Source organism: Diplotaxodon limnothrissa, linkage group LG23 (assembly GCF_057381915.1).
Source record: "Diplotaxodon limnothrissa isolate DT_005_m linkage group LG23, D_limnothrissa_male_GT1.1, whole genome shotgun sequence".
In the NCBI taxonomy this organism is placed as follows: Eukaryota; Metazoa; Chordata; class Actinopteri; order Cichliformes; family Cichlidae; genus Diplotaxodon; species Diplotaxodon limnothrissa.
Window position 1 is genome coordinate 10459207 of NC_140617.1, and position 26782 is coordinate 10485988.

General features: G+C 46.0%; 2 protein-coding genes across 9 annotated transcripts in view; one reads left to right on the forward strand and one right to left on the reverse strand.

Annotated features, from left to right (window-relative positions):
- Positions 1-18949, reverse strand: part of patj (PATJ crumbs cell polarity complex component) — an 89480-nt gene extending 70531 nt beyond the window's left edge. For 4 of the 8 annotated variants that reach the window (XM_085347464.1, XM_085347466.1, XM_085347465.1 and 1 more), the window contains exons 1-12: positions 18754-18811; positions 17075-17138; positions 16810-16988; positions 12682-12885; positions 12397-12536; positions 11725-11905; positions 4860-4988; positions 4345-4605; positions 4098-4200; positions 3758-3846; positions 2609-2738; positions 684-809 (exon numbers count right to left, since the gene is read on the reverse strand). In XM_085347464.1, the coding sequence (XP_085203590.1) occupies positions 684-809; positions 2609-2738; positions 3758-3846; positions 4098-4200; positions 4345-4605; positions 4860-4988; positions 11725-11905; positions 12397-12536; positions 12682-12885; positions 16810-16988; positions 17075-17096 (1564 nt within the window). In that variant the 5' untranslated portion in view covers positions 17097-17138; positions 18754-18811. The other 4 variants (XM_085347463.1, XM_085347462.1, XM_085347461.1 and 1 more) reach the window with 4 other exon arrangements.
- A 351-nt stretch (positions 18950-19300) lies between these two features.
- On the forward strand, positions 19301-26574 carry tm2d1 (TM2 domain containing 1). The gene is made up of 7 exons (XM_085348174.1): positions 19301-19530; positions 20810-20883; positions 21238-21346; positions 21454-21545; positions 23544-23617; positions 26069-26198; positions 26409-26574. Exons 1-6 carry the CDS (start codon positions 19301-19303, stop codon positions 26177-26179), a joined length of 690 nt encoding a protein of 229 aa, XP_085204300.1. The 3' UTR covers positions 26180-26198; positions 26409-26574.
- Positions 26575-26782: the final 208 nt, after the last annotated feature.

Consider the following 26782-nt stretch of genomic DNA (forward strand, 5'->3'; position numbering starts at 1 on the left):
GACGATGAATGAACCTTTATTTATAAGAGTGTGATCCAAAGAGGAGGGTAGCGCCCAGAGAAAAATCAGAGAAATCTAGACTTCCTGTAACTCCTGAAACGAGAATCTGTTATCAGGTTTAAGATAGCAGGTGTGGTTTGGAGGGAGGAAGTGTTCCCGTCGGCTGCTACGGGCGTATATTTCTTGAGGTAGGCGCTATATAGCAGGAGATGAAGCTTTGTCCGAGTGTGCACCATCAGAACCTTTCACACGCAGGTCTCAGATTTGAGCAGATAATAAGTCCATCCTGAGGCGCCTCAGTTCAGATCGAACTGAACCACACTGCCATTCCTTTCTGGATCTTTGATCCACCCAAAGCCACGGAACATGCAAACAGACGTGAAGTGTTAATAAAATCAATCTCCACCTGGAGGAAGGTGATGATGATGTAGGTCTGTCAGGCAAAGGTCGTCTAACATTAAATCTGTTTTTCTGCACTTTCACCTCCATCATTCCTTTCTTCAGCTTTCATTATCAATTTCTTGCACTTTCATCAAGAAACCCCTAGGGTCTTCAAGCCCCCCGGTTTTTTTGGGTCTTTAGTCCTGACAGACCGGAGACATTTGTCCCTGAAGACCACATAGATCTGCTGCTTCATGATTGAATGACAAGCACAACCGTGTGTATGTGTGTGTGTCTCTCACCCCTGTTTAGCTGTGCTGAGTTTAGGTCTGTTGATTCCTGCTTCAACATCGTGGATCCAAACCCAGACAAGTGAGCTTTGACCTCCGATGACCTCCTGAGAGAAACTCGAGAAGGCTCTCTCTCCACTGACAGACACACACGCACACACACACACACGCACACACGAAGTAAGAATTTGTTATTTTAGGACAAAGATGTGACTGATGTCACTGATAAACATGAGATTTTAGGAGCACTGACAGCACTGAGCTGGTACCAGCGTGGCTGAGAGAGGCCTCAATAAGGACTGTGGATCAGGTCTGGGGGTGGGTGTCTATTGACGGCACAGAAGCATCAACCAATCACAGAACTGAAGCTGAGGCCCCAGCAGTGAGTCAGTCCCCATAGATCCCCATTTTTAAACATCACAGCACAAATAAACATGTTTACAGTGTGATAAAAAAAACTGTTTGATCATTGTGGATAATTTAAGGTTTAAGGTCGTGGCCTCTCTGATAGGTGGATGGAGTAAATGAATAAATCCATCCATCCATTTGCTTCCACTTATCCTTTTCAGGGTTGCGGGGGGTGCTGGAGCCTATCCCAACTGTCATAGGGCAAGAGGCGGGGTACACCCTGGACAGATCACCAGTCTGTCAAAGGGCTAACACATAGAGACAGACAACCATTCGCACTCACATTCACACCTATGGGCAATTTGGATTAATCAATTAACCTATCTCCACAAGCTGCATGTCTTTGGACGGTGGGAGGAAGCCGGAGTACCCGGAGGGAACCCATGCAAACATGGGGAGAACATGCAAACTCCACACAGAAAGACACCAGCCGGATGGTGGAATTGAATTCAGGACCTTTTTGCTGTGCAGCAACAGTGCTAACCACCGTGCTGCCCCTAAATGAATAAATGTGCCGTTTAATAGAATTTTGTATTTATCTGAAAGTCTTTCAGAGTTTTGTTGTCTGTAATTTATTCATCGAATCTCTGTGGGATGCTGACAGTGGTCCTGTAAGTCCATCTATCTAAACACAGAGCAGATCACCCAGGAGCCCTCAGCTCACTCTGACCTTTGACCTCCTGACTGATGAGTATTTATTTAAGCTCACTTTCCCGTCGGACTCTCTTCATAACTCAGAGCAGATAAAAGAGCCATAGAAACAACCAGATTATAACAAGTTAAAACCTGAGCCGATTTCCTCCTCTGTGCTTCCTCGGTAATGAAATGAAAAGACGTCTGGAGGAGATAAGAGCCTCGCACTCCTCCTCTTTTTTAAAAAAAATCACCTGCTTCTCTCCGACCTGGAGGCTGACCAGTGCGGGCTGCTGGCCGACCGCAAGACAAAAAAAATGACCCAGAAGCGGGCAAATTAATCTCTGTGGACGGCGTGAAGGACAAATCGCAGCCTCCTGCAGCAGAGTTTGGGGAAATTACACCGAGTTGTAAACAAATTTGTCATCTTAATCTGGGTGAGAGGATAGAGGCATAGGAGGGAGGAAGAAAAGCTGCGATAAGTTTAGCACAGAGTTAACTTCTCCCGCTGGAGCACATTACTGTTTCAGCACCATGCAGTCAGAGCTGTGTCCAGCCCCGCACACATCCCGGTGACGTCAAAAGTCAGTTTATCGTTCTCACAGAAGTGTACTCGGGCTTCAATTTCCGCCTCCTCGTTGTGTGCCGAGTCAGCGTGATCTGCAGGCCAGTGTCTAACGGGACGCTGTCGCCGGCTCTGTGCACAGTCAAGGTGCTCATTTAAGGACTCTGTGGGTCCCCTGACCTACACCCTCCCACAGAATCAGACAACCACTGTGACGCACACAGACTTAACCAGAGTGCGGTCAAAGTACTGACGCCATCATTTAATCGCACAGGACAGTACTCAGGAAACACAGACTGGCAGACAAAACTGGATTAAAACATTTATCTACCTTTATCCAACGATCTCTCCAGAGCTCTGACTTTCTTCCTGACCAGAGTGAGAATGACAGTCTGACCCGTCTGCTTCATCACCTCCTGAACCTCCTGGTTGGTCAGACCGTGCAGACTGACGCCGTCCAGCTGTGACAGACAGACAGAGGAGGAGAAAGAACAAGATAACATGAGTGCAACCGACCAAACCGAAGCCGATCCAGACCACATTCAAGAATCAGCTGAAATGATGGGGAACCAGGGAAGTGGCAGACGGCTCAAACAATGAAAGATTTTTGATTTTTATTAGCCTGAATGTGCCTCAGTTTTTCTGCAGAAGCCTCCAGAACCACTTTCCTCAGAGGAGCTGTGCAACTTCAACAATTACAACCTTTTATAGCATCACATAACTAATCAATAACCAGCCACCATATGCGGCATGGCAGGAAACTTATCCGGCAAACATTTACTCAAGGTCATGTTTTACTTTGGCTCACGCTTCATCCGTGCAAGAATCCATCCATGCACACCTGCCCCCTGAAGCCCAAACAAGAAGGAGCTCATTCCTGCTGCTCGTATCCTCAGCTTCATTCTTTCCGTGTGGATGCGGCGCTCACAGCCGTGGATGAGTGCACGAATGTAGACCACCCAGTAAATCAACAGCTTCACCTATACGCCCAGCATTCATCTCCACAACATCACCATCACTGCTGACACCACCAGTCTGTCATTCTCCTCCCCCACCTCCCCTCATTCTTCAACAAGACCCAGTGACCCTTCAGTTTTCTATGTACTTACCAAAAACATTCATGTCTGACGAGAACAGACGCTCGTTGAGTGCTAAATCTAAGCACTCGTCTTTTTCAAACTCTTCTTAGAACTAAGCGTGCAATCTAAATACTTAAACTCCCCGACCCACAGCAAGTTGGGAGTCACAAACAGAGACCCCAAGCTGAGACCGCCAAACCCGATACCTCCCACAAACTCTGTCTTTAAAGATCAAGAACAGAAATGGTTCAAAATCCAACACGTGCCCAACATGAATAACTGACTGCTGGCAAAGCAAACCAAGCGCTCACTGTGGTCAGAAACCCATCCTCCTGAAGCACCCCCACAGCACAGCAGAACACAAACCGGGTTCACTTATAATAAAACAGTAGCTTTCTTACAGCGATCAGTCGGTCTTGGACTTGGATGTTCCCACTCTGATCCGCTGCGCTGCCGGGAACCACGTGTTTGACAAACACACCGACTGCATCTGAATGGAGTGAGAGACAAACAGAGAGAGAGAGAGTTAGTGCTATTACCTCACAGCAGGAAAGTCCTGGATTCAAATCCACCACAAATATTCACACACAAACAACTGAAAGAAGATTTCATAGTAAAAGTTTTGAAAGTTTCAGTTGGTCTAGACTTGGACTGAAGGCTGACGGTCAGAGAGCCTCATGTGACAGAGCTCCGTGTGATGTGTGACGTCCTTCTGGGACAGCACGGTGATTTCTCTCTCACCTTGGCTGGTCAGAGGGTTGTAGCCGACGATGGAGATGCCGAGGCTCTGTCCTTCCATCTTGGAGAGAGTAACCTCATGGATCTCGTATCCTTCCAGATTGGGCTGAAACCAAACACACACACACACACACACACACACACACACACACACGCACGCACGCACGCACGCACGCACGCACGCACATACAGTGAGCTTACATGTTTTGGCTCAGAGTCACCATGTGCTTGTAAGTTCGTATGAACTCACCGCCTTGCTGAAACGGCGCTGGGGCGGGTTCTGGGGAGGCAGCTTGGGGGTTTGGGGTGGTAAAGAGGAAACGGGGGCAGAGACAGGAGGTGGTGGGGGAGGAGGTGCTGCTGCTTGTTGACCTTGGGGGTCTCTGGCGATGAGCATGTTCACGCGGCTCCCGCACCCCTGCAGCACCTGGACTACCTGGTCGCTGGTGAGGCCGCTGGTAGGTGTTGCCCCGATTCGAAGGATGTGGTCACCTGTGCGGAGGCGCCCATCCTGATTGGTGGAAAGCACACAGATGAGATCAACACACCCCAGTATTCGGTCTACTCTGGGGTAAAACTGGCCGTAAACATAAGCTTCAGCGCTCTGACATTTCTCGCCGTTGGGATTTAACGCTCATGAGAGCACGCAGTGTGATTACACACAGACTCCCAGAACATGAGGCTGAAGACCAGCTCTGAGCTTTAACAATCCCAGTGATTCTCTTCAAGCAGACGTATTTCTTATATTTTAAAGTCTAAACTCACCCTGTCGGCCACACCGTTTCGTATCAGCGTCCTGACCACCACTCCGGACGTCTTCCCGCCCACGATGCCGAAACCAAGACCAGATCCATCATTGACCAGCTCGATCTCCTCCACGTGGTCCCACTGATCCTGCAGCACAGACACGGGGTTACTGAGCGGAGCACAGAAAGTTCAGCGAGATCCTCAGAACCAGAACCAGTCAGCAGACAAAGCTAAAGCATCAATATACACGAGTCCTGCTTTAAACTTTATTTAACTAGAAGCTCTAGTGTATCAAAGCTTCTTTTACAAACAAATCAAAAAGACCAGATCAAATTAATAATCAGTGAAAAAAGAGAATGTTTTTACTGTGTTTACTTTCTACTCAAACTACATTTATAAATAAAGATCATTATTTTAGACTGTGCACATTTTTCTTCCGCCCTCTTTGAACTGCAGGTTTTACTTTGCCATCACAAGACTTTTCCACTGGTTCCAGATCTAGAAGAGGTTCCTGGTTCATGATCTAGAAGTGGTTCCCCGCCCTGCCAGAATAAACACTGGTGTTGACATGCACAGCAACATTTTGTCAGTGACAGACTGACTCTGTGGCAATGTGGGTGGATCCCGTCGGGCACAGAGGACCCACATCACACGCTGATGTTAACATTTATGTGTTCTGCCTAAAGAGAGGAGAGCCATATTTCTGTTCAAGTTTAATGTTACAGTAAAAAGAAAACCATGTTCTCATTGCAGCTTGTTGATCAAAGTTATACCATGAGTGCTGTGCTCCTCCAGCTCGTCCACACCAAACGTCTACGGTTCATCTTTTGCTCGTCGTCCATCAGCTGGTAGTTTTTCAGGAATTTCAGTGACAGCTGAAAATAAAACTGCAGCCCTGAGTTAACAGATGTCATTCTTCTGAAGCTGCAGTGCGGGCAGAGCGATTTGACCCGATCAGCCCTCTCAAAGCTGCAGCTGCATCTTTTAAAAGCAGCTCCGTGAGTTTATCTTCATGTTTCTCAGTCTGCAGCCAAGCCACCGCCTGGTTATCTGTCCCAAGGTGAAAGGTCATTAGAGTGAGGCAGGTAATTACCAGCTGAGAGCACTTCCTCCTGCCTGATAGCAGCTACTGATCAATGAGAGGCTGCAGAGGCTGCTGCTAACACGCACGGGCAGCATTTATGAAGTGGCTGCACTCTTATTACAGTTTCCATCTGATAGACGAGGCCTTCCTCAGTATAATGAAACCGACCTCCTCCTCCTCAGCTGGTCCCAGGACGCTGGAGATAAAGCTCGATGTGTTGGACGCTCTGTGTTCAGGAGACGATGTGGTTTTAATGAAGCTCTCTTATGTTCCTCACAGCATTCCTCCACCCTTAGACCTTTTTCTGCACCTTTTAGTTATAATGAGACATCCTGATGCTTTGAGGTACCTCAGTGTTTCAACCCCATCTGATGAGACGTGACAGCCGGCATCAGACTGAGCTTCTCAGGTTCCCACTGACTGTCAAACATCTCCAACCTTTCTGGACCCCTGATGCCGCCTCCTCCTGGGCACTGAGCAGGGTGTGGTAAAGTTAGTTTAATCCTGATGCAGAGGACCTGCTGCACACTCTGAGAGGAGCAGAAACACCTTCACTTTTACCTGAGAGCCTGACGGTTTCAGGGCCTCTGTGCTCACAGCAAACACTGATCTGATTTAAGCGTCTCTCTCATCTCTGCTGCACTCTGGCTGAAGTTAAGTGATAAATAAAAACTATTAAAAGCCTCCTCCTCACTCTGCTCTCACACGGTTACTGAGCTGAGTACAGGAGGACGTTAAAACGTGTGCGAACTCTGACATTTAAATAAGCCGAGAAGATTTCAGGAAGAAAAACGAGGTGTCGGACCGAGTGGGGCCGGACTGTTAATGCGAGGCGCGGAGCACAGGTTAGCCCGAGCTGTAATCACTCTGCTCCGCTCTATTGTCGGGTCATTATCACGCAGAATTACATTGTCCCCCTTGTTTGGTACCCTCCTCCTCACGCTTTGCTGGATCCGAGCCATGCTGAGGGCCTCGGATGCCCGCTTTTGTTTTATTCATGTGCTGCTTCTATTGAGGTCACGTTTAATGGAGCTGTGGGCATAAAAACACAGCGCTGCACTGGGCTTTAAGGCCGTTCTCCTGGCCCGGCTAACCATCAGTTAGTGAGCTCTGCTGGGCAGCTTCAGGTGTCTCTGACCTGCCATCACAGGCGACGTGCTGCACTGGCGTCAAAACTCATTTCTGCTGGAATCCGTCCGCCACCGCCAGGAAATTCTGCACTATAAAGCCTGCCATAAAGAACGCCATAAATCAGCCAGTCACGCAGCTTTTACTGCTTCTGTCTATTTAGTGAGTATTATCCCACCATCGATTAGGACGCCGTGACGGCGAACGCACTCAGGAGTTCAGTGGTAATTTATGGCTGTGCTAAAACTGTTGAAAAGCAGAAAGCACAGGGATAAAAAAAAAAATAACAGATTGTGCAGTTAAAGAAACCTGGAAGGGCCTTTAAGACTGGCCGAGCCTAACTTCAGCAGAAGTTACCCACAGGAAGTTGCTAAACTTCTCTGGGAACTCTCTGGGCTTCACCATCAAAAGAGAGAAAAACTGATCTGTGGAGCAGTGAGGCGTTGGCTGCCGGCAAAATACAACAATCACCATGACCCTCCGTCACATCCACACACCGGGTTTTGCTGGCAGGTGAGACTCACACCTTAAGACCAGACCTGGGTGATCTCGTGGAAAAAAACACAACTGCTCTCAGGTGCTAGTTATCCTGGTTTGTTCCCGAATGAATGAATCTGAGCCAGCTCTCACTTCATGTTTCTAATGCACAGCTGCTCCTCCGGCAACACAATAATCCCTGAACACACTCACTGATCATTATCGAAGCCACTCCTCTGTCCTGTGTCTAGCACGGATGGACAGATGAGGAGTTCTGATTCTGGACAAACGGATGACTCTCTCCATTCCTGCAGCTGAACCTATTCCAGGGAACTTTATGAGCTCTTCTGGCTCCAGGAGCAGATCAGTGCGTAGCTTTGAGCCTGAGCTAACGTTCAGTCTGCTGTACTGGAGCAGATCACACAGAGAAATCCTGACAGGCGAGGACACTGCAGCCAGAGGTGCTCTAGTGCAGCGGTCCCCAACCTTTTTTGCACCACAGACCAGTTTATGCCCGACAATATTTTCATGGACCAGCCTTTAAGGTGTCGCGGATAAATACAACAAAATAAAACTAGTACCGGTACCGAAAAAAGAAGATTTATTCATAACACACGTGAAAAGACCCAGGAAAACCGAGTTAACGATAAAAACTATAACAAAATAACGCTGAACGATATATCGCATTTGCGATAATATCGCGACATGATCAAGTGCAATTTTCTAACCGCAAAGGCTGCGATTATACTCTGGACATGTCCAAATTCATGGGCTGCATCCTCCTGAGGCCGCATTTGTAGACCGATTACGTCACAGCGACGTGCCGAAGGCTGTCCAAATTACTACCATATCCCAGAATTCATAGCGCGGCCCAGCCAAACTCCCGTTTCCAGCAATGGCGGCCGCTACTAAGTTTTAAAATTACTCATACTAATCTTTCTGGGTCACAAAATAAACTTTTAACATATTTTCAGGCGAGAAAGTAGTTGTGTAAACATCAAATATCTGCTCGGTTTATCAAGATATCCCATATTTGCAAAAGTGCTTCGACGTTTTCAGAGGCGTCTGCTACCCACCAGCTCGACAGCTAGCCGGGAGCTCGAGGGTTACTGATGCGGCCGAGAACGGCACAACTCCCGGCACATCATTTTCAGATCACCGCGGAGTTTCGCTGCTCGCGTTAAACGTAATATATAAGTCACTTAGACAACCTAAAAATGTTATTGTTGGGCTTTTTTCAGTGTTTTGTTTGTTCGTGAGTAAATCGGTTTGGCTGAGATTAAAGTTATTAGATTAGATAAAATAAAACTTTATTAATCCCCCGGGTGGGTTCCTCCTTGGTTTTCACACAGCTGACTAAACGTCAAACAGAAAACTTATTAAACAGAAGTATGAGACAGTCGAGAATTTACACCAGTGTCTGGTTATATTTTAGATAGCAAGAAGCAGACGGCCGAGTTTATTAAACTCCACCGAGACAGCGGTGACGCTAATCAGAACCGTCCAATTTCACGCCTTTAAATTTTAAAGGCGTGTTTGTGTGTGTGTTTATACAATTGCTATTATGTTTGCACTTTATGTGTAATGTTACTGACTGCAGAGATCAGTAAGATGCGTGTATTTTTTATTTATTAGTTTTATTTATTTAATATTATTTTTTAATTGAATGACTGTCTAGTAGTTCACAGATGTCGAAAAACTGAGTGTGGTAAAGCCACTGATTTTTTTTATGTATATTTCTGCAATCTGCACATTGTACTGACTTTCATTTTAATGTTTACACCAGGGTTCCTTGTCAGCACTTTATGCTCAGATGTTTGTAAGCTAAAAATAAACTATTGTGTATGTTCAAATATACTGTTGTGATTGAAGAAGTTAAATAAAAATGTCAGTCATCAATTCATGCATCACCTCATGTCATCATAACAGAGGTCTGTCTTCCAGGAAAGAACAGTTTAAAATTAATGTAATATAGTATTGGCCATACTATATGATGTATTGCTTGTCTTTGTTTAATAATACAGAAGACAAAGACCTTAAAAAATAATCGCATATCGCATCGCAATCGCAATATTGGGGCAAAAAAAAATCGCAATTAGATTATTTTCCATAATCGTTCAGCCCTACTGAAAACTGATAAAAACCCTGAAAGCCACACATTTCACACCTGAGCCTCAACTCTCGCGGCCCGGTACCAAACGACTCACGGACCGGTACCGGTCCGAGGCCCGGGGGTTGGGGACCGCTGCTCTAGTGGACCCTAACTTCTTACAGATGGCAGACTGAGAACAACCTGAAAGGGTCATGTGATGACCCCAGATCACCCAGGTACCTGCAGGTACTGATCTGAGGCCAATTAGCTGAACATCCTAGAAAATGAATATAAAGTCTGAACAGCAACGCCTCCGCTATAGGAAGCCAGCAGTTTGAACCCTAACCCCTGCCCCCCAGTCTTCAGGAGAAGATGCAGTAAGTCGAGGGCACCTGAAGCTCCAGGTAAACGTGTGAGCTGCTCCATCACGTGACTGTGACGAAGACCTTTAAAAGACAATAAATAACAAATGAGATGTTTCTGACACTCAGACACAAAGTGCGAGGAGCCGCGAGCTTCACCCATGAAATAAATCCATCTGCAAGTGCAACGTCACCTACAGTTTGATCTCTGACCTTTTATCATGGTCCAGAGAGTAAAAAGGCAGGCATTCATAGCTGCGTCATCATCTCATTTTTCTCTGGCCCCTCCCTCCCACCTCACTGCCAATCTTCACCTCCCGCCATGTCGACATTCATCGATCGCGCCTCCACTCAGACTTAAACACATATTGTCAGGAGCGAAGCTGCAGGTGGAGCACTAACTCGATTTCCTTTCAGCTTTAAGGTCAAAAAAATCAACCGAGTCAAAGTCAGCTTGCCACAGACAGGAAGTGTCACTCCGATCCACAGGCGTGGTCCCAAAGTGACCTCCAGTTATGAGTGACAGCTCGCTGTTTGTGCACACCTGTTTGTGTGTGTCTCTTTGTGTCTGTGTATGCGTGTTTCATATGGAGCGATAAAAATCAAACAAACGCTGACGTCTGGTTTTGTGTCGCCCTGATGTTGGAACATCCTCTGAGTTCGGGTTTTTTAAAGCTGCTGACATCGTTTTGGAGTAAACTGTTGATTTCACGACTTGTTTTGGAGTTTGCTTCAAACAGCTGACAGTAAAGTTTTACTGTGTGCGCAGTTCCATCTGTGCTTGTTTTACTGGATCTTATTTAAAGCGCACACCTGGATCAGAAATGCCGTCCCTTCCAGGTTTGTGGTCTCAGCATTCTGTCTGTATTGCTGCTCTGGATCGTTTAGCCAGAGAGCTTCATGGAGCAGCTTTCAGACGTCAGGATGCGAGAAACAGCGAGTCTGCAGACTCGCACATGAACAGGAGGTGTTTATATTCCTGCAGACCACGAGGTCGCGCAGTTTGCTGGTGACTTTTCCAGCTTCCATACAACAGCTCAGCCTCTGTTCTGGAGTTACACAAACAACAGGAACTCCTCTTTACACTGATGACAACATCAGGCTCCATTTAAACTCTGCACACACCTGATATGATAAAAAATACATCCAAGCTTTGAAAGCCGCAGGTGGTATAATTATAATCCATATATCAATACATTTTTTGTCTCCTTTAGCTCAATGTGAGAGTCTTTCCTGTAATCATTCACTCTCGTGTTATTTTCTCCTGTTAATTATTAAAAGCTTCCAAACAAGTCTGACCCTGGACGAGTGCAGAAGCGAGACATGTGAGTTTTCCATCCTGAGCGTAGTTTGTGTTTAAATGAGAAACTCCTTTGATGTGTGAGCCCATCCTGCTCCCTGTGAGGGAACGAAAATGCAGACGCCAATCCGTCCAATTGGTGCATCCCTATTTTCTGAAGCATTTAAACATCATGGGAAAATCCTTGAGTTGTCGTCAGGAGTCAGCTATAGTTTACGATAATTCGACTGAAGTCATTTCTACAGAGCATTAGATCTGCGTGTCCACAAATAAATCAGAGTACGGGAAACAACAATGTCTGCATTTGTGATTCAGTCTGTGCTGCTCACAATCAGCCAAAACATGAAAACCACCTCTGTAACATCGTCAGAGCCCCAGACACAGAACGTCAGAAGTCCAGTCTCTTTTAAACCTTTGAATAAATGCCACAGTTTCCTTACCGGGTTGATTGGTGTTGTGGGCGGCAACGATGCGTCAGGTGGGCGGCCTCTGGCCACCACCAGCTCCACCGTCTCTCCAGGCTGCTGCAGGAGGGAGAGCGCGTGCTGTTGGCTGATGCCCGGCTCCAGAGGACTGCCGTTTATCACTAGGATCTGGTCCCGCTCCTGCAGACGCCCATCCCTGCAGACACAGCACCACATCCGTTGGAGCGGTGCATACTTACTTTAAAGGCAAACTTCACTGCCTTTGCCTTTAAAGTCTGCACCCAATCACTTCTAACTACCAAAACATGTCAGCCACACATGATGGTCGCATGACATCATCTGAGCAATGCTGGCAGGCTCATGTTGGACAGCCAGACGCTGTGTCAGGTAACACCAGCTGATTCAGCCACACATCACACATGTAAATTTAATGTTTCAAACATTTTTTCTATTAATTTTCGTCATGTTTGTCGTACACAGGCCGACTCCGATCACACAAAACCAGATGAAAGCTCCCCTTGCTGTATGATGGGAATAACAGGAAGTGGAATGGCACATAGCAGTTCTGCTCCAATATTTTCAAAATAAAAGTTTAACATGACGCTTTATTGCTGCATTAATGGGTGTAGCGTGGTGTGGTGACCTGCTGCTCACTGATAGGAACAAACTAAACACGCGTCACTGAACCTGTGAGCGATTCCTCCGGGCTGGACGTGTTTGATGAAGACGCCGCGGCTACTGCTTCCTGTTGGATTCAGACCGACCACACTGAAGCCCAGACCACCAGTCAGAGGACGAGTCAATCTGACCACGTCAGTGAGACGTCCCTGCACGCAAGTGTGTGCGTGCACACACACACACACACACACACACACACACAACCAGAGACACAGACACACAATCAGTTGAGCGGTTTGATATCATGTTGAGTTCATTTGTGAAATTGTGTGTGAGCGTCTTGGCTCCACCCACCTTGGCAGCATCAAGAATCCACTTCTGGAGGTCAGGTGTGGGCGGAGTCTGACGTTTGGGCGGAAACGAGCCATTGGTGAGGATGGAGGAGGTCGCGGATAGCGTGGGTGAGGCCGGGCCACCGACTGGATCGACGCTCATGATCAGTTGACCTTTTTTGGAGAAACTGAAATCGCTGCTGGTGTTTGGAGGCATGGCGCTTAGCTACAGGGAGAGGAGAGGTTAATCAATACATCAGATCTTCCAATCATAGCTGAGTGCTGATAGAGAAGTGAGAGACTTTTCTGTCCTGTCAAAGACGTCGCACGTCCTGCGAGTCCACAGAGACTGAAGGCAGAGGTTACTGCACAGTGATCATTCTAGATTATATCACCTGATTATTTTCACTATCAGAGTAAAAATTGAATCTCTAACAGGGCCGCCACATTTCCAAAGCTCAAACCACAGAAAATAAAATCAAATTTCATCAGAGCTACAAGACAGGTCGCCATCGTCACATCTGAGGCGAGAACATCCTCACATATTTGTAGAGTCAGACTTGCTGAAATGTACATATATGAGGTTTGGTACACGTGTGTAGCATCCCAAGAAATACACAAACATTCTTTTGAAGCCCCAACCTAAACCTGTCACCCTAAACCCTTCAAGAGGTGCAGAATTTAAGACGCAACTTTGGTGCATTTTTTCCCATTTTTAGATCCATACGATGACATAAGCGCGTTTGATCCAAAGACCTGACGGATGCTAAACTGCAAAGATGGTGAAGAAGTTGTTAAAACTCAAACGTTTCTAGTGGATCTGCTCCAGATGTCACAGGTTTGAGTCCAGACCTGGAGACATCCCAGAGCGGGCGCCCTGATTGTCACTGCTAACGGCTTTACTTGTCTTCATCAGCAACGGCACGCTGGTCTCACTGTACGTGAGGACTGGATGCTGTCACAAATAACTAACTACTGGTTTTTGTTTCGATCAGTAGTCTGAGAAGCCAGTCAGTTCTACTGACAATAAAAACCAGGTTTTTTCTTTTGGCCTCTGATAAATACTTTTTTTTTTAAGCAGAGATTAGAAATAAATAAATAAAAACTTGTATTCATCAAACTTAAACAGGCTTCTGTTAATGCAGTGAGCCTGCACAAGTGCAGGAAAACCCTGAACAGCTTCAATCTGTGGCCCAATTAATACATCCGTTCTCCAAACGAGCCAATCAGCTAATGTCAGACTGACGCATGTCAAGTCTGAACTAAACACCTGCTGCTTTCCTGTTTGTCTCAGGTGTGAACAGAAGTGACATCAGGGATCGTGCTGGACACAGATGTCCAGTGTTTAGACTCAAACACATGAATGTGAACCAGGCTCCGCTGACTGACTGTGTGCGCGGGCATAAAGAAACCGTCCACATACTTTTGAACTTTGGCCACAAACTTCACTGTGATGAAGAGGCAGACTGGGAGAGAGATGGGAGGCGCCCTTATGTGCAAGGACGCAGAAAAAAAAAGAAAAAAAGAAAAAGACGCGGCGAGGCCGGGGGTAAGTGGGGAGGAGAGAGGAAAAAACTAAAATCAATAGATTCCTCTGCAGGCGCTCTCTCTGAACAGGTAATGTATTAATGACCTTTACACTCACATTGTGGAAACTTATCAGTCTGCGGCTTATTTAGACCGGGCTGACAGAGCAGGATCCCGAGCCATTTCATCAATACCACCTCGACAAGGCCGTTACTCAAACCGAGACACCAGATATTAAAGCCTGATAGATCTGCAGCACGCTGGGGAGGGAGGGCCAGAAATAAAGGGAGAAGTCCCCGCTTCATATACCCTCCGCCGGCTTCCATCGGTGCATTCATAGACTCGCTCTGACCTTCGCAGCACTTAGAATATGAAGCCCGCCGCGGGTTATTGCCATTATCTTAATTTGGCCTGCAGATTGTTTATTGTAAAGCTCACGTCAGCGCAGGCGCGAGCTGAATACAGATGGCGATGCAGAGAGGATTCGACGGCCCGGGTCACAGCGGTGGGCGGGAGGCAGCACAGGACTGATACCCATAGGCTGTCAACACCTGGGCGGGGCTACACTTGTCAGATCTGATGGGAAACACTCACACAGATAGATGGAGAACATGTGATGAGAAACACCCACTGAAGTAAACCTAACTGAAAGCTTTTTGTTCCATTTCTGACGTTTTACTTGAACTCAGGTTCTTTTCTGGTTTAATCAGGACCGTTCATGTGTTTCTGGACATCTTCTGCTCATCTCCAGCTCTATAGCAGCTCTCAGGACCGATTTATCTCGCAGTGCATCATCTGCCTGACATACCTGACTGAAAAATTCGGGGAGTCTGCTCACTCATTAAGAGGTGACTTTTCAATCACAGTATAGCCCCGCCCTTGTCTACTTCCTGCTCCTGCTGTGACTCTGAGAGCACAAAAATCTCCAAAATGACCTCATGTTTGATTCAGTCAGCCCTGAAATTCATCATGGACTCATTCTTATATACGTAGTGCTTTTTTTGTACAACCCGAGAAGTCGCCCCCTGCTGGACATGAGAATGTGCATGTGGCGGCGGTGTGGTCCCTGGCTCAGCTGCAGGGGAGGCGCAGCGAGCTCAAGTGGGTGGTGCCTGGGGAGGCCACAGGTGGTGGCGACTGGACTAATCACAGTCTCTTCTTTTTATAGTGAGAGGCCAGTGCATGCGTGCCGAGACCAACTCTGAGCAGAGACTGTGTAGCTGTACATGTGAAACTTGGCAATAAAAGCTGAACTGTGAGCACAAACATTGTGTGTATTTTGGGTCTGTCTTACAGTCTGCTTTTCGGACTGAAACCAGTCAAAACATACATTTAAAAAATAGGCTATGATTTAAAAAATAAAATGGCGATCACAGTAGATGATAGTTAGTCATAAAAAAAAACTGTACAAATGAAAAACCTGTATGTTCGTGTTTGCAGCCCTGTGTCAGGCTCAGTGGAGTAAAGGCATGAAGTAGGGCTGCACGATTTTGCATAAAATAAGAATCACGATTTTTTGGCTTAGAATTGAGATCACGATTCTCTCACGATTTTCTTTTCCAATATAAATATTTATTGCACATATTAACTGCACATCAACTTCGTAACAATTGAAACTGAACATAAAAACAACAAATGTCTCACGTTTTGTTGTTGCCGCAAAATGTTGTACTGCTTGAAATTCCGTCTCCACCGTTGCTCGACGCTGCGTGTATGGAGCAGGTAGTGCAACAATAGAAAAATAGTTGCGGGACGGCACTGTATAGCGTTTGTCTAGGGTGTTGATCATTTTCCTAAATCCCTCGTTTTGCACAGTGTTGATGGGAGCCATATCTTTGGTCAGGTGATAAGTAATAGCCTCCGTAATTTCTTTGTGCCTGCGGGAGTTCGACGTGTATAGGGAAGCGCTGTATAAGGTTCCCGTTATTGATGTTTGGGTGGTTGACCGGGACAGATTTTCTCCTGTCACTTTCTCGTCATCCCTGACGTGCTCGCCGTTGTTTTTTCCCTGCTAACTTTAGCATCACACGGCACAGCTTCTGTATCACATGGTATAAGGCTCCGCCCTTGTCATTTGTTGAGCAGGAAGAGTGAACGCTTGTTTTCATGCAGATTACGTCCCGGATCAAAATGCGGTACAATCGTCGCCGTCTTTTTTTCTTTTCTTTTTTAAGTCGTCATTTGGAAATGAGATCGCACATAAGTATGAATCGAGATCGCGATTTTCTAACGATTAATCGTGCAGCCCTAGCATGAAGACAAACAACAAACAAAGTGTGTCGCTGCAGCTAGCTCCCTGTTGCTAGCTAACCTCTTTTTTCTTCTTGTTACGAGGTTGTTTCTTTCATACAGTGCACAGCTTCCATATCACGAGAAAGGAGGTGAGGGAAACATGGTTGTGGATAAAAACAATAAAATTCTTGTGAATGAAATATTCCATAAACTAGCTGTTAATATAAAACGTCATCATTTAAGGCTCTTTTGTTTTGTGTGAACTCCTTCACCTGAGCTATGGCTCCTGCAGTCCAGGTGAAGTACCGGTAAGCCTTAAACATCTGTGCCAGGATCAGAGTGATCCTATCCACTCTATTTTGTATGACGGAGCATGCTCAGTGAGGCTCACCTGGCTGCGGAGCTGCTTGATCGAGTGTTGAAGGGTCAGGATGTGGTTAAAGAGCGGGCTCTGCAGCGTCTCCCGCAGGTTTCCCAGGGTTTCGCTGTGGGTCCACTCCTCCCGCTGCACCAGTTTGGCCTGCAGACGCTCCAGAGCTGCCAGCACCTGCTGACGCTCCGTCGAGGACACTGAGGACAAAAACAGCTTGTGAAGCGTGGTCTCGGATAAACGCGAATCATTGGATGGTTTCTCTTGAGTTATAGTCAGGACTTACCTGTCAGGACATTTTCAAACATCTCTGCTGTGCTCTCACCGTCCTCTGTTCTGGAGGACCTAACCTAAACCAGGAAGAACCGAGAACAACTTTATTTCCTTCAGCTCTGGACCAAGTCTGATAAACGCCTACTAAAATACGAGCAAGTGTGGAGATACTTGTGCTCTGACACCTCACAGCACGACTCATACTGACCGCTCTTTCTGTCATCAACAACACTGCATGAAGTCACAGGAAAACATGCATGTCAGCACCCGTGCACTGTCTGTCTCAGGTGAGTCACACTCACCTTTTCTCCCACCAAAATTGGCCAAAATATGACCCAACACAGAACACCAAAAACATAATATCAGAAACACCATCAAACACCTTGCTCATTTCTTTCTGCTTATCCAAATCAGGGTCACAGGGGGTGGAGCCTATCCCAGCTGCCATAGGGCAACATGCGGGTACAGCTGGCCAGATTGTCCAGGGCAAACACAGAGAGACAACCAACTGGTATTAATGAGCCTAACCTAACCTTAACTAACCGTAACTAACCCCATCAACCTCAAAAAGACAAAAACCAAAGTGATGCTGAAAATCCCTGAAAACGATAAAGTAAAGATGGTAAAGATAACAAACTACGAACTCCAAACACAAAAGGCAAATACCACAAACAGCAAATACTACAAACTGAAGTACCACAAAAACCAGCCCTGCGTGAAGAAAATACTACACAGAGCAGATTTATGAAACAGGCCTGTAAACACTGAAATTTGACACCAAACAGGAAAAAACAAGATGAAAACTATGACAGGGAACCGGAAACCGAGAACGTACCATCAACACCAAAACCGTCACGAGCACCGGAGAATCGTGTGACACAGCACCACACCCTGAACCTACCACCGACACCCCAGCAGGTGCCCGCAATCACGTGACCGCAACTTTAACACAGTCCCTTTGAGTCACCATGGTAACGGTAGCCCTGACCTGACGGTGTTTACTGGTTTCCATTTCGCAAAGTGACGTTTCTGACCTTACCTGCGCGTTCTCGCCCTGCCGTGTACTGTGCCCTCCGAGCCACCGTACTTTTCACCATTCTACTTTCTAAAAACTTGTACCTAATACCTAAGGAGTTACTTCACACCTTCTTTCACTGTGGTACTGAAAGCACTCAGGTACTTCCCACCTGTGGCTAACACGGCCGTCCTCGGAGTGTCCAGGTGTGGCAGGTGAGCCTCGATATCAGCACGGAATATTTTCTCAGTCAGAGCCGAGCCGAGCTATTGTCTAGCTCTCTCTCTCTCACACTCACACACGGTCCACACACCCCCAACACCGAAACCAAACAGCATGACGCAGAGGGGGTCTGAGGCACTCACCTGTCAGCTCACCTGAGAAATCAGGAAGTGAAACTGAGCAGCGGAGTCGGAGGGGGAGGGGGCGGACAGACGGTATTTTCACCTGTACATATTTTAACCTGCATGTTTGGCCCTTGGTTCACCTCATAGCGTCACAGAGCGCGCGAGCAGGTGCGTCAAAGTTTACAACAGGTGAAAGCCGCACTTTAACCGCCTCTCTCTCTCTCTCTCTCACTCACACACACACGCACACACAGGTACAAAGTCTGAGTTCAGATCATGAGAATAAAGTAAAGAGTTAAAGGAGCTTCTCCTCCTCTTCTTTCTCCTCACCGAGAACTCCGCTCCGCTAGCCTTAGCCGCTAACTGCGGCAGAAACTGCGCTTCCGGTCCGCACTCTAACAGAGAAACAGTCCGCACAAGAAGCGACACTTTCCCCAGAAAAAGACGTAGATTCTCAGAGTTTCAAACTGGTAAGAAACTCACATAAACTGGATCCAGTCTGCCACCAGCGTCACTTTAATGCCGCATTCATGGCGGTAGGAAATCTGATGTCTAAGGATGCAAAAGCATAATGTAAGGATCATTTTGTTTTCTTATCATTAGTTTAACTGTTTTTTTATTCCGTATTCTGTTTAAAAGCACATTCATTATTTTAGCACAATAAGGAAGAGAAATTATTTCTACATCTGAGATAAAATATCCATACTAAAACGAGAAAATAACACACATGAAGCAGGTTGAAACTGTTTTACCTGCCAGCATTTTAAGCTTATTTAAAGAGCTGATTTTATAACAAGAACAAAGGTTATATATGTCTTATGGTTAAAAATGATTAGATTTGAAAACGATACAAATAAAACCAAAATAATAAATATAAATGGTTTGCCGAGCCTTCCTGGTCCTACATCGCTCTGAGTTCCCAGCATGCTGCAAGTCCATGAAGGTACCGCCCTGTCACGTGATTGAGGGAATCATGGCGTCCTCCCGGAGGCGGCTGCTGTATGTTCGCTCCGGGGCGCTCAGCCTCTTATTTTACTGCGTTTATTCGCACCTGCAGCTGGTCCTGAGCGAGGAGGTGGAGAACTGCCAGAACCTGAGACTCGGACAATATCCTTCCGTCCGTGTTTACCGCGCTTTAACGCCTCATTACCGGGGTCACGGGACGGCTAACGTTAGCCTAGCTTCTCTGTGACATTCAGATCAAAACGTTACATTTGGACGTTTTTTGGGGGTCCGTGGCTTAACGCGGGTTTCTCCTCTCATAGAATAGCACTGTGTGTTTGCATGTTTGGGACCTGAAGGGTTTTTCAGTCTGATCGATATTTTCAGTGTGGTCAGATTAAAGTTTCAAAGGAAGACAAGCTTCCCGTTGTCTTTGCAGTTACGAACGGATATTTAACTTCAGTCTGAAGACCGAACAGTTCACTTGTGTCAGGAGAGCTCAGAGACCCGAATCAGGAGAATAAGTTTGTTTCATAAACACAGAATGTTTACTCAGTGCAGCACTCTGCTGTTTTCATCAGTCAGTCTACCTAATGATACGATATTACTGTGATTTTTAACCTTCGTGTCCTTCATCAGTGTCTGTTTTACCCAGTAAGATAAAGTTCAGTTATTGTCAACCAAGCCAAGACTGTCACTAAAACCTGCCGTAAATGTTGCCATAAGATGAAGTTAGTCTGCAACTGAATGCAGTCCGTCTCTGATAATTCACCAAAGTTTATTACAAGTATGATTTGTGACAATTTGAAAATCATGCATCTGTTGCTGTCTCCATAGACAGAAATTCACATTTAATTATCACATCTGCACTCAGCAGCCTTCCTGTGCTAGAGGATTATAACCAGGGTACAGCCCAGAGTCGATCTGTGCTCCGTGATAACTGATGGGAACATGATGGCAATCAATCTGCATTTATAAAGCAGTTATTTGCAAACCTTCAGCAGTCTCGGCGAGTGGCCGCAGTAAGACAGAGTGTTTGCAGAAATGTTGCTTTCCGTCAGATGACCTGTGATCATTGTGAGTGAACCACCTACGAACTGTGGGCACCTGCACAGGGTGAGAGAAAACAGCCGCACAGTCAGCACCAGGTACGGAGAAAACAGCTGTACAGTCGGCAAGAGGTTGCTGATTTAATTGTACATGTGAGGAAGCTAATGTTATCTCAGGATGGTGTGCATGAGATTGTTTGTAGGATTCCAGAGTATTTTCATTTATTTAATGAAGTATCGATATTTGGGGTCCTTGTATCCATACAGTATCTTGACACGATGCTGTATCGACTTCTTTTCCCCGCCCCTAAACCACGGCCTACGCCATGTCACGTAGAAACAGGCTGCAGATGTTTTCCGACTGAAGTGTGTTTGCCTTCCTTTACTCTGCTCACGTATAAATGCAACGATCCAAAGATCGATGAATCCACTCAGGAGCCAGAGAACTGCAGGGACATGACGGCGTGGGGTGAGTCTCACTTCAGATTAGATTTTTTTCTGTTTGTGGGCGGTGGCTTAAAAAACAGACAGACTCTAAAACTGAAGATGTTGCAGAGCTCCTCTTCTGCAGGCTTCCACAGGTCAGCCAATCAAGAGAAACTGTACTTTATTTTGGGGGCGGGGTATAAAGTGAGCAGAGTTTTTCAGACAGGATGAACTGAGGGGTTGCACTGAAGCTGGGATCAGGCAAAGAAGGATTATTATGAATCGTGAATCATGCGGAGCTGCTCAATGGCACGAATACGATCATAACTGCATCTAAACAAGTGTGTGTGTGTGTGTGTGTGTGTGTGTGTGTGTGTGTGCTCGCGTGTGCACACAGTGGAATGCCTCCCAGCTCCAAACATCAGCTGTCGGCTCTCCAACGGGACGGTGTTCAGGTTTAGCGGGGACGAGGTCGGCTTCAACAAATCCATCCCCTGCAGAAATGTGTGAGTATTCACAGTGCAAGCACAAACACACACACACTCCTCTATAGATTTTGGTGTGTGTGTGTGTGAGCTTCAGGTGGTTTGATGCTCTCTGTGTTTCCTGTCAGGAGTGGTTATTCCTACAAAGTGGCCGTGGCATTGTCTCTGTTTCTGGGCTGGCTCGGAGCAGATCGCTTCTACCTGGGATATCCTGCTCTGGGTACTCTCTCTCTCTCTCTCACACACACACACACACACACACACACACACACACACACACACACACACACACACACATTTTGATGCCTGTAGTTTGGGTGGCCAGCTCTCTCACTTCATCTAGTTTTAGTAAAGCAGGTGTGTGTGGTGGGTGGGGGTGCAGCCAGGTGACACCTGTCGCTGAGCAGGTGTACTGTCAGGCGTCAGTATTTGGACAGTGATTCCTCAGGTTCAGCCTTTCAGGTTTAATTTAAAGAATTGAATAAAAGGAAAAACCACCTTAGAGTCACGCTTTAGATTTACAGCTTTCTCATGTCTGCAGGTATTTATTAAAGTGAATACTATGTACTAGGGCTGGGCCATATCATACAGTTCACGGTAATACCGGTATAATGTTGGGCAACGATAAGAAAATGAAATATCGTGGTAGAATATGGGTAAAACGCGCATGCGTAGTGCCTTTGTTTTCATATGCACATGGTGGAAAAAGCTTGGCGGCAACGGAGAATGAGAAGGGGGAAAGCGGATCGTTGAATGAAATGGATGAACCAGAATTGGTTTGTAAAAATGCTGCAGCTTCAGTGGTGTGGAACTGGTTTAGCTTTCATCCGTCACATACACAACAAAGCACTACTTTTGGTAGAGCATGCTAGCGGGCCGTTGTTATTACCGTGTTTTTTGGAAAATACACTTAAAATCAATCCTTTGATTTTTCTGAAAATCGCCAGTGCCCCTTATAATCCCGTGTGCCTTATGTATGAATTCTGGTTGTGTTTACTGACCTCGAAACGATTTTATGTACACGGCGCTCGAAAATCTGTCAAATGTTTCAGTACGACTTTACTAAGCTACGAAGCCGCACCGCTTGATGGATTGTCGGAGCATTACGGCTATCGTAGGCAGGAGCCTCGCGGAGTGATACGTACGGTGCTTCAACATAATATTACCGTATTGTGTGTGTAAAACCTCTTTTTACGTTTTGTGGATATTATACATGGTTATACTGAGGATATGTCGGCCAATTTCCACTGGAAATGCTTTTTGGTTAAACTGTCAAAGAATTTGCATTTGCACTGTAAAATTTTTCTATAACTTTAATGCACATAAAAAAACAGCTGCTTGTTTAAGCGAAAATACATTGATGGGTTGGGTTTTTTTGCACTAATAAAGTTGTGGAGTTGTAAAGTATTTTGTCTGGTGTCAATTATATCGTCAGTTATATCGTTATCACAAAATTTCAAATGTATATTGTGATAAATATTTTTGGTCATATTGCCCTGCTCTACTATGTACTGTAACATTCAGACAATGATCTCAGACACTGACTCAGCGCAGGAAGACCAGATACAAGAGGAGGAGTTGAGAAGTTTGAGAAAGCACACGCAGACATGTTTTCATTGCGTTTCATCTGAGCGAAACCAACAGCAGAGCAGGAGGCTGCAGGCTGATGAGTCTCAGCTCCTTCATGTAAATAATGCATCCTCACTCCTTTGCACTCTGAAGACTTTCTGCTGTAAAATTAGCAGCAGAGTCCCTGTGCCCCCACAGGACACTTCAGCGCACAGGCTTACGTACAGTGACAGCTGGAGGGTTTTTGCACCCGGCGTGTCCGGCGTCCTCAGGTGTGGCTTTACACCCCAGCTGATCTCTGACACAAACTGTACAATAAAATCTGAATTAAAATTTAAAAAACTGTTTCAGCGGGCTGTGTTGCTGCTGCATGTGATCTGAGAGAGTCATGTGACCTGAGAGTTGCTGCGTCCTCCTGATTACAAACCTGGAATGTTTCGCCTGTTTAAACAGGAATGAGATCCATTCACACAACACAAAATAAAACCCAGACGGACAGGAAAAGATTCAAACATGATCCAAAAACACAAAATAATTTTTAAAAAGAATTATCAGAAAACATCAAGTGTCCATTTAAAACAAGATGAACATGTTTCAGTCATGGGAATATTTTATATTTGTTATTTAATGAAGACTGTCTCTCTCTCAGGACTGTTGAAGTTCTGCACTGTTGGTTTCTGTGGGATTGGCACACTCATCGACTTCATATTGATCGCCATGCAGGTGAGTCATAAATCCTGCACCGGCACCAGCTAGCTGATCACCATTATCATCATCATCATCGCCATGGCTGAAAATGTCCCCTTTACGTTGAATTTGGTTGGTCTCATGTGTTTGTTTCCTGGGGTCAGAGGTCAGCAGGCTGAAGATCAAACTCACCCAAACTGTAGCAAAAGATCAGATGGATCTGAGCAGCGATTTAGAGCCCGCTGTCACTTCTTCTCTGTTGTTAACAGTGACGCCTGTGATGAAGCATTCCTCTGTTCCATTTCACTGTGTGTGTGTCTGTGTGGGGTGGTGGTGGGGGCCTTATGAATAAGCAGGCAGCAGCTTTCTGGGTATTATTTACGTCCATCCATTGGTGGCTCGGCGAGGCCCCTTTAATGAATGAATCTTCCGGAAGGTCCTAATGGACTCTGAGAGCACGGAGACAGATGGATGAAGCAGAAGGTGAAGGGACAGATCTCCCTGTCCTGCTGAACCGTTTTAGATAATATAGACTGGAAATCCATCGGGGGGGGGGCTGAACGGGCTGTGGCTATTAACCCCGCCCACACCCAACTAAGACACAGGAAGAGCGAACGGCCCTTTAGGAGTTTTAGGCATTGGGAGGTATCCGCCCCCATTCAGACCACAACTGTGATTAATATTCAAGGCTCATTACATTTGGTGGATGATAAAATATGCTGTTAGTAGAATTCAGTGATGATGAACGTCATTTAGCGCTTTAGCTGCTTCAAGCTGCTGCTAAAACATCCTGCTGGCTCCTGCTTACACCCCAGTCATCAAGAGGACAGAGGAAAGTATCCTCACCCTACAAGGATGTTTCGAAGCCACTGACTGGGACAGCCTTCTTTCTCCTTCTGACATTGACAAATAAGTCAACACGGTGACATCATACAACTCCTTCTGTGTTGACAACATTATCCCCTCAAAACAGTCTCCATCTACCTCAACAACAAACCCTGGATTACCAAGGAACTCAAGGAAATCCTTAATAAAAAATTTTCTTCACCGGCTCTGCACTGGACAAAAAGGAGGTCAAGAGGGCCATAAAAACTGCTAAACGGAAGTATTAAAAACACAGTTGAAAACAAATTCACCACAGGGGACCTCCACTCAGCCTGGCAGGCCCCCAAAACCATGGCCTCTGTGAATACTGCGGTCACCACCCCCAGAACCATCCAGGTGGAGGGCAGCAACCCCTCCTTCCCTCCCTGACGACCTCAACACTTTCTACAGGTTTGAGACGGACAACATGGCCCAGCTTGAGGAGACCAGATCCTCACTCAAACCTGGCAGCTCTCCACTCACCTTCAGGACTGAGGACGTGGTGTGAGCCCTAAGGAGGACCAGGGAGAGGAGCTCCCTGACAACATTGCAGTCGAGTTCTGAGGCACTGTGCAGGGCAACTAGGAAGTGTGTTCCGGACTCTATTTCTGAAATTCTCTGCCAACACAGAGGAGATTCTTAGGAGGTGCCACCAACGGCTATACCTCCTTAGGAAACTCAACTCCTTTGGAGTCAGCACACCCATCATGATGACTTTTTACTATGCCTTCCTGGAAAGCATCATGACCTTCTCCATCACCTGCTGGTTCCATTCCCTCAGCCTTCAGAACAAGAACAGACTGCAGCACACTGCATCAGTGTGCTCTAAAATCATTGGCCTGCCTGTCAGAACACAGGTTTTCAGCCAACAGGCCCTCAGACAGGCATCCAAAATCATCAACGACCCCTCTCACATTCTTCACCCCGCATTTCAATGGCTCCCCTCTGGGCGACGCCTCCGCTGCATTTCCTGCAGGACTGAGACGAGGAGAGCCACCTTTGTCCCCAAAGCCACTCTGCTTTTTAACTCCAGCCGATAAGACCATTTCCCACACCCATAAGAATAACCTACACTCTTCTTATACTACAGACACTATTCACTTTTAGTCACTTACAGCTATTTATTCACCTTTCAGTCACTTTAATTTTAAGACTGTGTCATTTTAAAACTGTATATTCTGTGTATTTATTATTTCACCCTTATTGCCTGTTCTTATTGTCCTTATCTTCAACATTATGCTGCTCTGTTGTTTGTTAATTGCCCCTTGGGAATAAATAACATCTTCTGATTCTGATGTGACAGGTTTTCCAGACATTCTTCGAGCGTGGAAATGAAATTCCCTTTTACGTTTATCCTCACTGAATATGACAATGAATAAAAACAGAAGAGGACCCAGAGTCAAACTCCAAACCTGATTCTGGCTGATGGAGGCTCAAACCATCCTCACAAACGCACAAATATTAATCTTGTCCTCCTGCTGAGCATCTTTGTTAAAGCGTCAGCCTTCAGCTGCTTTGAGCACGATCACCTCCACCTCTGCTTTAGAAGCTCACAGAAACAACAACTCCGCTTTCTGAAAACCTGGCTCTAATTTCCCTCCCTCTCTCTGGTTTCTCCTGCAGATCGTGGGTCCAGCAGACGGATCAAACTACATTGTGGATTATTACGGCGCCCGTCTGACCCGTCTGTCCATCACCAACGAGACTTTCAGGAAGCCACATCACTCTCTGTGAGCTCACCTGGACGCTGCCTGTAAGTTTTTAGGTCTTAAACGTCAGTAAATGACTGATGTTCCGCAGTGTGTAGGGTTTCTTGATGCTTCATTTAGTCAGCCTCCGAGGTTGATGGTTGGAAGATGAACTGTTCCCAAATCTTTGTTTTTATCTGATCAGTGTTGTCCCTGATCGAGGGGCTTCTATGAATGACCAAATATTAAAGGATATTTTCTCCCTCTCTGTTTAGGCATCTCCATCAGTGCAATAAATTCAGACCTGCTGTGAAGAAATCCCTCCTCATCTTCAGTCACAGTCTGTTTGAATCTATTCAATGGTCGCTCCGAGTCATCCTTAAAAAAAACACTTAATTGCACTTTTGTTTTTTGGTGTGCTGACATGTTGCTCCACCCATTCCTGTCTCTAACTTATTCTGTTTGTCATAAAGACTTTGTAAATAAAGTTTCTTTTTGTTAATCTACACACCAGCATCTCTGTTATTACTGTAGATGTATTTCAGGCCTGTTTGACAGTCACCAGCAGTCTGCCTTTAGTTTAAATCTACGTTTAAATCCATCTTCTTGTCAGGGGGTTAGAATCACCAGTTAACCTAACCACACAGAA

Excerpts from the sequence above, each read along its gene's own strand:
- tm2d1 (XM_085348174.1), top strand. The coding sequence starts at position 19,301 with ATGGTTTGCCGAGCCTTCCTGGTCCTACATCGCTCTGAGTTCCCAGCA. Across the intron at positions 19,531-20,809 it reads CAGAACCTGAGACTCGGACA|GTATAAATGCAACGATCCAA; the intron begins ATATCCTTCCGT and ends TACTCTGCTCAC. Across the intron at positions 21,546-23,543 it reads CCTGGGATATCCTGCTCTGG|GACTGTTGAAGTTCTGCACT; the intron begins GTACTCTCTCTC and ends TCTCTCTCTCAG.